This window comes from Bombina bombina, chromosome 5, assembly GCF_027579735.1.
Source record: "Bombina bombina isolate aBomBom1 chromosome 5, aBomBom1.pri, whole genome shotgun sequence".
Taxonomy (NCBI): domain Eukaryota; kingdom Metazoa; phylum Chordata; class Amphibia; order Anura; family Bombinatoridae; genus Bombina; species Bombina bombina.
In genome coordinates, this window is record NC_069503.1 from 477,875,057 (window position 1) to 477,887,556 (window position 12,500).

Genomic DNA, 12,500 nt, shown 5'->3' on the forward strand with positions numbered 1-12,500 from the left:
TTCCTGTCTATAAATCAGTACAGATTGGAATGCATAGAAAGAACTGTTTGCAGAAAAATGCAAGTGAAGTCTGTGTTGTGTGATTATTTTATTAGCTTTATAATGCTGTTTAGCAAATGTTTTTGTTCATTTTACTTAGTTTAATTATATAGTCTGTGTTGTGTGATTATTTTATTAGATTTAAAATGCTGTTTAGCTTTTAAAGTCTTCATTTAAAAGCTTTAAAAATAATGTATTAGGTGTTACTTATGACAATTTTGAGAGGGACCTGGAACCTATCTCCCTCACTTCCCATTGACTTACATTATAAACTGGGTTTCAATTTACAACGGTTTCGATTTACAACCATTCCTTCTGGAACCTAACCCCAGCGTAAACTGAGGGCTACCTGTATATACATATATACAGGGAGTGCAGAATTATTAGGCAAGTTGTATTTTTGAGGATTAATTTTATTATTGAACAGCCATGTTCTCAATGAACCCAAAAAACTCATTAAATATCAAAGCTGAATAGTTTTGGAAGTAGTTTTTAGTTTGTTTTTAGTTATAGCTATTTTAGGGGGATATCTGTGTGTGCAGGTGACTATTACTGTGCATAATTATTAGGCAACTTAACAAAAAACAAATATATACCCATTTCAATTATTTATTTTTACCAGTGAAACCAATATAACATCTCAACATTCACAAATATACATTTCTGACATTCAAAAACAAAACAAAAACAAATCAGTGACCAATATAGCCACCTTTCTTTGCAAGGACACTCAAAAGCCTGCCATCCATGGATTCTGTCAGTGTTTTGATCTGTTCACCATCAACATTGCGTGCAGCAGCAACCACAGCCTCCCAGACACTGTTCAGAGAGGTGTACTGTTTTCCCTCCTTGTAAATCTCACATTTGATGATGGACCACAGGTTCTCAATGGGGTTCAGATCAGGTGAACAAGGAGGCCATGTCATTAGATTTTCTTCTTTTATACCCTTTCTTGCCAGCCACGCTGTGGAGTACTTGAACGCGTGTGATGGAGCATTGTCCTGCATGAAAATCATGTTTTTCTTGAAGGATGCAGACTTCTTCCTGTACCACTGCTTGAAGAAGGTGTCTTCCAGAAACTGTCAGTAGGACTGGAGTTGAGCTTGACTCCATCCTCAACCCGAAAAGGCCCCACAAGCTCATCTTTGATGATACCAGCCCAAACCAGTACTCCACCTCCACCTTGCTGGCGTCTGAGTCGGACTGGAGCTCTCTGCCCTTTACCAATCCAGCCACGGGCCCATCCATCTGGCCCATCAAGACTCACTCTCATTTCATCAGTCCATAAAACCTTAGAAAAATCAGTCTTGACATATTTCTTGGCCAAGTCTTGACGTTTCAGCTTGTGTGTCTTGTTCAGTGGTGGTTGTCTTTCAGCCTTTCTTACCTTGGCCATGTCTCTTAGTATTGCACACCTTGTGCTTTTGGGCACTCCAGTGATGTTGCAGCTCTGAAATATGGCCAAACTGGTGGCAAGTGGCATCTTGGCAGCTGCACGCTTGACTTTTCTCAGTTCATGGGCAGTTATTTTGCGCCTTGGTTTTTCCACACGCTTCTTGCGACCCTGTTGACTATTTTGAATGAAACGCTTGATTGTTCGATGATCACGCTTCAGAAGCTTTGCAATTTTAAGAGTGCTGCATCCCTCTGCAAGATATCTCACTATTTTTGACTTTTCTGAGCCTGTCAAGTCCTTCTTTTGACCCATTTTGCCAAAGGAAAGGAAGTTGCCTAATAATTATGCACACCTGATATAGGGTGTTGATGTCATTAGACCACACCCATTCTCATTACAGAGATGCACATCACCTAATATGCTTAATTGGTAGTAGGCTTTCGAGCCTATACAGCTTGGAGTAAGACAACATGCATAAAGAGGATGATGTGGTCAAAATACTCATTTGCCTAATAATTCTGCACTCATATATATATATATATATATATATATATATATACATACATATATACATATATATATATATATATATATACACACACACACACATATACATACACACACACACACACATTTATTATTTATTTATTGAAAAGGTCCTCTATATTGAGGGCATTTGGGGCACTTTTAGAAAATTAACCAGAGATCTGATCTCTGGTTAAATTTTCTGAGCGCTAATTGCTACAGCGAGTTTGCAGTACCAATAGACACTTGTAATGGCTGGTTATTTATCTCAGGCCGCAAAAGGGCAAAGTTGCTTTCGCGGGCGAGAGAATAATTTAGCGCTCCACTTATAATCTAACCCTAAATATATTATCCATTGCCAATTGTAATGTATCCATTTTAGGTAGTATTACAGTGGAAATTTGAAAAACAATAGCATTAGCGCTCTCTTCTGTTTGACTCTCAGCAGACAAAATTAACTCCTTCACTACCAGGACTTTCAGAGAAGAACTTGCACAAAATACTGGAAAAATAGAGCCTTGGATTTTTTGTTTGTTGGGGGTTTTTTTTGGGTTTTTTCTTACCTGTCAAAACTATATATTCTTTTTTTTTTTAAGTAGACAACTCAAGGTATTGATCTAGGCCCATTTTGGTATATTTCATTCCACCAGTTCACCGCCAAATGCAATCATATAAAAAAAAAAATTGTTAACTTTTTCACAAACTATGGGTGTCTCACTGAAATTATTTACATAACGTTTGTGCAATCATGGCACAAATAATTGTTAAGGCTTCTCTGGGATCCCCTTTGTTCATAAATAGCAGACATACCATGGCTTTGCCATTGCTTTCTGGCAATTAAAATGTCGCTAATTGCAGCTGCGCACCACACTTCTATTATTCCCAGCAGTGAAGGGGTTAATCAGGTAAATTTTATCTTTACTGTACAGCTTACTCTCCCACCCTCTGATTCCTCCCAAACAGCTCTCTAACCCTCCCTCTCTATGTCCGCTATCTTAGGTACTGCAGGTGTTTTTTTTTTCCTTTAGTTTAGTGGTCCCCCCTCCAGCGATAGTTTGTTAGGGACCCCCCCCCCCCCCATTGGACCGCCTAACCACCTCCCCAGAGGCAGAACTTTTTTTCCCTTTCTGCAATAAGATTTTTTTTAGTGAAAATTTTTCTGTAGTTTATTTTTAAATAAAATTCAATTTTAAATTAGGCTGTTACACTAAAGCACCAGTGTTGATTAACTAAAGAATAAAGCAATTTTAAATTAGCTGCAGACAAAAAAATATATTGTAAAATGTCTCTTGAATACATTTGTTGCCTTTTCTCTTGGTTTAACATAGAAATGTAGTAATAAAAATGGTGCATTGCTCATAAGAATGTCTTACATTCAGAATAAACAGCTTTGCAGACTGGGAAAGGCTAAGGGGCAGGTTTGCCAAAACCTGAGAGTCAGTCAACACTGCATATTTGACTGTTCATTTCAAACAGCACTTCACTGTGGATGCGCTGTGTTAAGGAAAACTTACACAGTACAGCCATAGCAAATCTCTGTTTGATGTGGAGCAGAGCTACAAGTAAAAGTAGTAACCGTTCCTGAACGTGTCCTGTTCTTTCTGCAGACATGCTACATTTTCTGCAATGACATCTCAGATCATTGCATGTTCTGCCTTGGGGACCACCTCCCCGATTACCTCCCACACCTACCGCCGGCACCAGTAGATATCATTAGACAGTGATACACACAGTGTCATCATTTGCAACCATCTGGCATCTGCCATCATATGGAATCTGAGCACAGATCGTGCTCCAGTCCCATATGCAGGCAGATTCCATGAGCTCAGGAACTCCAGACTGCTGCAGCTTTGACGTATATACACGTTGTGCGGTACAATAAGCAATGTACTGCAAAACGTATATTTACGCTACATTGGGTTAAGGGGTTAAAAGAGTTGTCCTGGCTTTTCTTGTCATTTTTTTAATTTTAGCAGGCATCTTGGTAGATGTCATATTTTTCAATTAATGGGAGGGAAACGATTAATTCCTTTGCCGCTTTTAAATAAATATTAGTGAAAAAGTCTGGATTTCTGGATCATTTTGGAATTCCAGATTTGAGGATTTGTACCTGTTATATCATATATAGCCTTTGATGGGGGAATTTAATTTTATTATTTCCATGCTATTAATGTTTGAATGGGAAGCTTTGAAGGTAAAAGACATATACTTACATGATTTCTGTGCTTCTGTCCGAGTTTATGGCTGAACAGACTGAGTTCGGAAGGACAATTCACTTTACAAAACTGCAATACACAATAAAGTAGAATTAGTTTAAACATTAACACTGACAATAATAAGTAGATCTATAACGAATGCTTTCATCGAACAATTTATCACAAAGGAGCTTAGATCTTAAAAGACAACAATACCTTATTAAATAAAACTAAGAAATGATTTACAGGCAATTCAGTTGTTACATCTTCTATTACAGATATCCAGTATGCAGATATTTTATGGCAGTGCCACCAAATATGTATAAAGATGTCTTCAACTTCCCAAAGATAAATTATTGCTAATCTAAAGTGTGTGAGGTACCAACTACATAACAATTTCATATTTATTACCAAGACATTTATTGAAGATTATGACCTACTCATTTTTAAAAACATAGTTTATTCTTACCTGATAAATGCATTTCTTTCTTGGCTGTGAGAGTCTATGAGATCTTACTCTTGGGAATTAAATTACCTGGCCACCAAAGACACCCTACACCAGAGCTTTAAGTATCTCGCCCCCTTGCCAACCTCTAAAAGTTCTGCCCTTAGTTTTAATTTTCTATTGTACATAACAGGATAACAAAACAAAAATGTGTAGCGTATCTGGCCCTGGGATCGTCAAAGACAGATCAATTGGAAAGATAGGATTAGGCAACCCAAGATGTTAATGGCGAAGGAACAATTGAAAAATTAGTGTATTTATCCCAAAGCCTATATGTTTCCAAAATTATAGCCGTTGCTGAAGGTCCTATGCTTCTTTATAAGGCTAGTAGCCAACAGCAGCAGCCTCCAAGTTAGACCACATAAGCTAGAATGTGCTCTAATTGTACCTATTCCTTTTTATTGACATTATTCCATCTGACTATAATACTAACTAAGAATGTGGCAATTCTATAGTATCTGAAGTTCAGGAGTCTCAGCCCTCCCCTGTCTTTAAGGGCTAGATTTATCAATGCTGAGGCAGACAAGAGTGGGAGAATCATCATTTTAAAACAATGAAGAGTATAAAGTCCCAATGTTGTTCAATAAAAGCAAAAAAAAGCTTTATTCCATATTTAGTAAAAACAACGCAACGATACTTCACTTTAATAAAATGACAGGTGTAGACAGAACTAACGCCTAACGCATTTCAGCTCAAAAAATCAGTACTCAGACTTAACACTATTAGTTAGGAGGTTAGTGGGTACTTTGTGACGGATGTTGTGGCAGCTTATGGGTTAATAGTGTAGAGAAGCAGTTTGTGATGTGGGGGTGTGGCAGTTTAAGGGTTAACAGTGTAGCAGAGTAGTTTGCAATGTGGGGTTGTGGCGTTTTAGGGGTTACTAGAGTAGGGAGTTTATTGGGATAAGGGTTAGAGCGTGAGTAAGGGTGTTTTTTCCGAGTAAGGTTTTTTTCCGCTTTGAAGTCTACGAAGGAATACGTTAACACGGTTGCAATATTGTAACTTCGGCTTTTTGCGTGTCAGGTAAGCGTGAGGGAAAACTTTTTACTTTCAACTTGTAATACGCATGGTACGCAACGTGCACAAAAAGCCAAAGTCGTGCACAGTTAACGCAAGAGCGATAAATAGCGATCCACTCATAATCTAGCACATTATGGGGGGGGGTAACAGATTTAAAGTTGGTCTCCAACGCTGGATTTAAGAGAAAAAACAGAATTTATGTTTACCTGATAAATTTCTTTCTCCAACGGTGTGTCCGGTCCACGGCGTCATCCTTACTTGTGGGATATTCTCTTCCCCAACAGGAAATGGCAAAGAGCCCAGCAAAGCTGGTCACATGATCCCTCCTAGGCTCCGCCTACCCCAGTCATTCGACCGACGTTAAGGAGGAATATTTGCATAGGAGAAACCATATGGTACCGTGGTGACTGTAGTTAAAGAAAATAAAATATCAGACCTGATTAAAAAAACCAGGGCGGGCCGTGGACCGGACACACCGTTGGAGAAAGAAATTTATCAGGTAAACATAAATTCTGTTTTCTCCAACATAGGTGTGTCCGGTCCACGGCGTCATCCTTACTTGTGGGAACCAATACCAAAGCTTTAGGACACGGATGAAGGGAGGGAGCAAATCAGGTCACCTAAATGGAAGGCACCACGGCTTGCAAAACCTTTCTCCCAAAAATAGCCTCAGAAGAAGCAAAAGTATCAAACTTGTAAAATTTGGTAAAAGTGTGCAGTGAAGACCAAGTCGCTGCCCTACATATCTGATCAACAGAAGCCTCGTTCTTGAAGGCCCATGTGGAAGCCACAGCCCTAGTGGAATGAGCTGTGATTCTTTCGGGAGGCTGCCGTCCGGCAGTCTCGTAAGCCAATCTGATGATGCTTTTAATCCAAAAAGAGAGAGAGGTAGAAGTTGCTTTTTGACCTCTCCTTTTACCTGAATAAACAACAAACAAGGAAGATGTTTGTCTAAAATCCTTTGTAGCATCTAAATAGAATTTTAGAGCGCGAACAACATCCAAATTGTGCAACAAACGTTCCTTCTTTGAAACTGGTTTTGGACACAGAGAAGGTACGATAATCTCCTGGTTAATGTTTTTGTTAGAAACAACTTTTGGAAGAAAACCAGGTTTAGTACGTAAAACCACCTTATCTGCATGGAACACCAGATAAGGAGGAGAACACTGCAGAGCAGATAATTCTGAGACTCTTCTAGCAGAAGAAATCGCAACTAAAAACAAAACTTTCCAAGATAATAACTTAATATCAACGGAATGTAAGGGTTCAAACGGAACCCCCTGAAGAACTGAAAGAACTAAATTGAGACTCCAAGGAGGAGTCAAAGGTTTGTAAACAGGCTTGATTCTAACCAGAGCCTGAACAAAGGCTTGAACATCTGGCACAGCTGCCAGCTTTTTGTGAAGTAATACCGACAAGGCAGAAATCTGTCCCTTCAGGGAACTTGCCGATAATCCTTTTTCCAATCCTTCTTGAAGGAAGGATAGAATCCTAGGAATCTTAACCTTGTCCCAAGGGAATCCTTTAGATTCACACCAACAGATATATTTTTTCCAAATTTTGTGGTAAATCTTTCTAGTCACAGGCTTTCTGGCCTGAACAAGAGTATCGATCACAGAATCTGAGAACCCTCGCTTCGATAAAATCAAGCGTTCAATCTCCACGCAGTCAGCTGGAGTGAAACCAGATTCGGATGTTCGAACGGACCCTGAACAAGAAGGTCTCGTCTCAAAGGTAGCTTCCAAGGTGGAGCCGATGACATATTCACCAGATCTGCATACCAAGTCCTGCGTGGCCACGCAGGAGCTATCAAAATCACCGACGCCCTCTCCTGCTTGATCCTGGCTATCAGCCTGGGGATGAGAGGAAATGGCGGGAACACATAAGCTAGTTTGAAGGTCCAAGGTGCTACTAGTGCATCCACTAGAGCCGCCTTCGGATCCCTGGATCTGGCCCCGTAGCAAGGAACTTTGAAGTTCTGACGAGAGGCCATCAGATCCATGTCTGGAATGCCCCACAGGTGAGTGACTTGGGCAAAGATTTCCGGATGGAGTTCCCACTCCCCCGGATGCAATGTCTGACGACTCAGAAAATCCGCTTCCCAATTTTCCACTCCTGGGATGTGGATAGCAGACAGGTGGCAGGAGTGAGACTCCGCCCAAAGAATAATTTTGGTTACTTCTTCCATCGCTAGGGAACTCCTTGTTCCCCCCTGATGGTTGATGTACGCAACAGTCGTCATGTTGTCTGATTGAAACCGAATGAACCTGGTCCTCGCAAGCTGGGGCCAGGCCTGGAGCGCATTGAATATCGCTCTCAGTTCCAGAATATTTATCGGTAGAAGAGATTCTTCCCGAGACCAAAGACCCTGAGCTTTCAGGGATCCCCAGACCGCGCCCCAGCCTGTCAGACTGGCGTCGGTCGTGACAATGACCCACTCTGGTCTGTGGAACATCATCCCTTGAGACAGATTGTCCAGGGACAGCCACCAACGGAGTGAGTCTCTGGTCCTCTGATTTACTTGTATCTTCGGAGACAAGTCTGTATAGTCCCCATTCCACTGACTGAGCATGCACAGTTGTAATGGTCTTAGATGAATGCGCGCAAAAGGAACTATGTCCATCGCCGCCACCATCAACCCGATCACTTCCATGCACTGAGCTATGGAAGGAAGAGGAACGGAATGAAGTATCCGACAAGAGTCCAGAAGCTTTGTTTTTCTGGCCTCTGTTAGAAAGATCCTCATTTCTAAGGAGTCTATAATTGTTCCCAAGAAGGGAACCCTTGTTGACGGGGATAGAGAACTCTTTTCCACGTTCACTTTCCAGCCGTGAGATCTGAGAAAGGCCAGGACAATGTCCGTGTGAGCCTTTGCTTGAGGAAGGGACGACGCTTGAATCAGAATGTCGTCCAGGTAAGGTACTACTGCAATGCCCCTTGGTCTTAGCACCGCTAGAAGGGACCCTAGTACCTTTGTGAAAATCCTTGGAGCAGTGGCTAATCCGAAAGGAAGCGCCACGAACTGGTAATGTTTGTCCAGGAATGCAAACCTTAGGAACCGATGATGTTCCTTGTGGATAGGAATATGTAGATACGCATCCTTTAAATCCACCGTGGTCATGAATTGACCTTCCTGGATGGAAGGAAGGATAGTTCGAATGGTTTCCATCTTGAACGATGGGACCTTGAGAAATTTGTTTAAGATCTTGAGATCTAGGATTGGTCTGAACGTTCCCTCTTTTTTGGGAACTATGAACAGATTGGAGTAGAACCCCATCCCTTGTTCTCTTAATGGAACAGGATGAATCACTCCCATTTTTAACAGGTCTTCTACACAATGTAAGAACGCCTGTCTTTTTATGTGGTCTGAAGACAACTGCGACCTGTGGAACCTCCCCCTTGGGGGAAGTCCCTTGAATTCCAGAAGATAACCCTGGGAGACTATTTCTAGCGCCCAAGGATCCAGAACATCTCTTGCCCAAGCCTGAGCGAAGAGAGAGAGTCTGCCCCCCACCAGATCCGGTCCCGGATCGGGGGGCCAATATTTCATGCTGTCTTGGTAGCAGTGGCAGGTTTCTTGGCCTGCTTTCCCTTGTTCCAGCCTTGCATTGGTCTCCAAGCTGGCTTGGCCTGAGAAGAATTACCCTCTTGCTTAGAGGACGTAGCACCTTGGGCTGGTCCGTTTTTACGAAAGGGACGAAAATTAGGTCTATTTTTTGCCTTGAAAGGCCGATCCTGAGGAAGGGCGTGGCCCTTACCCCCAGTGATATCAGAGATAATCTCTTTCAAGTCAGGACCAAACAACGTTTTCCCCTTGAAAGGAATGTTTAGTAGCTTGTTCTTGGAAGACGCATCAGCCGACCAAGATTTCAACCAAAGCGCTCTGCGCGCCACAATAGCAAACCCAGAGTTCTTAGCCGCTAACTTAGCCAATTGCAAAGAGGCGTCTAGAGTGAAAGAATTAGCCAATTTGAGAGCATTGATTCTGTCCATAATCTCCTCATAAGGAGGAGAGTCACTATCGAGCACCTTAAGCAGTTCATCAAACCAGAAATATGCGGCAGTAGTGACAGGGACAATGCATGAAATGGGTTGTAGAAGGTAACCCTGCTGAACAAACATCTTTTTAAGCAAACCTTCTAATTTTTTATCCATAGGATCTTTGAAAGCACAACTATCCTCTATGGGAATAGTGGTGCGTTTGTTTAAAGTAGAAACCGCTCCCTCGACCTTGGGGACTGACTGCCATAAGTCCTTTCTAGGGTCGACCATAGGAAACAATTTTTTAAATATGGGGGGAGGGACGAAAGGAATACCGGGCCTTTCCCATTCTTTATTAACAATGTCCGCCACCCGCTTGGGTATAGGAAAAGCTTCTGGGAGCCCCGGCACCTCTAAGAACTTGTCCATTTTACATAGTTTCTCTGGGATGACTAAATTTTCACAATCATCCAGAGTGGATAATACCTCCTTAAGCAAAATGCGGAGATGTTCCAATTTAAATTTAAATGTAATCACATCAGATTCAGCCTGCTGAGAAATGTTCCCTAAATCAGTAATTTCTCCCTCAGACAAAACCTCCCTGGCCCCCTCAGATTGGGTTAGGGGCCCTTCAGAGATATTAATATCAGCGTCGTCATGCTCTTCAGTAACTAAAACAGAGCAGCCACGCTTACGCTGACAAGGGTTCATTTTGGCTAAAATGTTTTTGACAGAATTATCCATTACAGCCGTTAATTGTTGCATAGTAAGGAGTATTGGCGCGCTAGATGTACTAGGGGCCTCCTGAGTGGGCAAGACTCGTGTAGACGAAGGAGGGAATGATGCAGTACCATGCTTACTCCCCTCACTTGAGGAATCATCTTGGGCATCATTGTCATTATCACATAAATCACATTTATTTAAATGAATAGGAATTCTGGCTTCCCCACATTCAGAACACAGTCTATCTGGTAGCTCAGACATGTTAAACAGGCATAAACTTGATCAGAAAGTACAAAAAACGTTTTAAAATAAAACCGTTACTGTCACTTTAAATTTTAAACTGAACACACTTTATTACTGCAATTGCGAAAAAACATGAAGGAATTGTTCAAAATTCACCAAATTTTCACCACAGCGTCTTAAAGCTTTGAAAATATTGCACACCAATTTTGGAAGCTTTAACCCTTAAAATAACGGAACCGGAGCCGTTTTAAGCTTTAACCCCTTTACAGTCCCTGGTATCTGCTTTGCTGAGACCCAACCAAACCCAAAGGGGAATACGATACCAAATGACGCCTTCAGAAGTCCTTTATAAGTATCAGAGCTCCTCTCACATGCGACTGCATGCCATGCCTCTCAAAAACAAGTGCGCAACACCGGCGCGAAAATGAGACTCTGCCTATGCTTTGGGAAAGCCCCTAAAGAATAAGGTGTCTAAAACAGTGCCTGCCGATATTATTATATCAAAATACCCAGATAAAATGATTCCTCAAGGCTAAATATGTGTTAATAATCAATCGATTTAGCCCAGAAAAGGTCTACAGTTTAAATAAGCCCTTGTGAAGCCCTTATTTACAATCGTAATAAACATGGCTTACCGGATCCCATAGGGAAAATGACAGCTTCCAGCATTACATCGTCTTGTTAGAATGTGTCATACCTCAAGCAGTAAGAGACTGCACTCTGTTCCCCCAACTGAAGTTAATTGCTCTCAACAGTCCTGTGTGGAACAGCCATGGATTTTAGTTACGGTTGCTAAAATCATTTTCCTCATACAAACAGAATTCTTCATCTCTTTTCTGTTTCTGAGTAAATAGTACGTACCAGCACTATTTGAAAATAACAAACTCTTGATTGAATAATGAAAAACTACAGTTAAACACTAAAAAACTCTAAGCCATCTCCGTGGAGATGTTGCCTGTACAACGGCAAAGAGAATGACTGGGGTAGGCGGAGCCTAGGAGGGATCATGTGACCAGCTTTGCTGGGCTCTTTGCCATTTCCTGTTGGGGAAGAGAATATCCCACAAGTAAGGATGACGCCGTGGACCGGACACACCTATGTTGGAGAAAGGGCGAATTCATTCCATCATGAAAGTGAGATTTATTAATAAATGACAGCATAAAAACAAAAATGTACATGACACTGATTATATTTCCGTTACGAAATATGTAGTGTCACTGTATTCTTTTATACTATATGATAAAGCACAAAGCGAAATAATATATATGGATTACACATCATATCTATTCCGTATTTCATTTACATGGACATTGTAACGCAAATATTATATCCTCTAACTCATTAGAGCAGGGGTACCCACACTTGTGTGTTGGGATCTACTTTTCAAATGACCAGCTCAACGAGATCTACCCACTAAAAATGGGCCGGCTCCTAAGCTTACATTCCTGCTTTTTCAAAATAAGAGAATGAAGAAAAGTTGATAATAAGAGTAAATTATTAAGTTGTTTAAAATTGTATGTTTTATATATGAATCATGAAAAAAAATAAAATGTGCGTTTCATATCCCTTTAAGGTTGCATGATTTAGCAACACATGGATGTGCAAAAGCATAAAGATGCAACAGATTAATCCTGATGACAAAAGTAGCACTGACTTTTAATTTTGGGGTAACAGGAGCAACCCCTTATGCCATGTTACAAAACACTGCATTCAAATGTCTGCCACTGACCCCCTTTACTTTGCGCTGTTGGCTCTTTTCTGATATGACCCAGTGAGGCTTAAACAAATAAATTTAATTAGCGTGCCATGCACCGGGTCAACACGTTCATTTGCCAGACGTCAATCAGACTTGTTTGTTTAGCATAGCACAACA

The 12,500-nt window shown here is 41.1% G+C and overlaps 1 protein-coding gene across 1 annotated transcript in view; it reads right to left on the bottom strand.

Moving 5' to 3' along the window:
* Positions 1 to 12,500, bottom strand: part of LOC128660489 (uncharacterized) — an 808,651-nt gene that overhangs the window by 740,930 nt on the left and 55,221 nt on the right. The window contains exon 4 of the mRNA XM_053714366.1: positions 4,174 to 4,245. Within this exon, the coding sequence (XP_053570341.1) occupies positions 4,174 to 4,245 (72 nt within the window). The remainder of the gene's footprint in view (positions 1 to 4,173; positions 4,246 to 12,500) is intronic.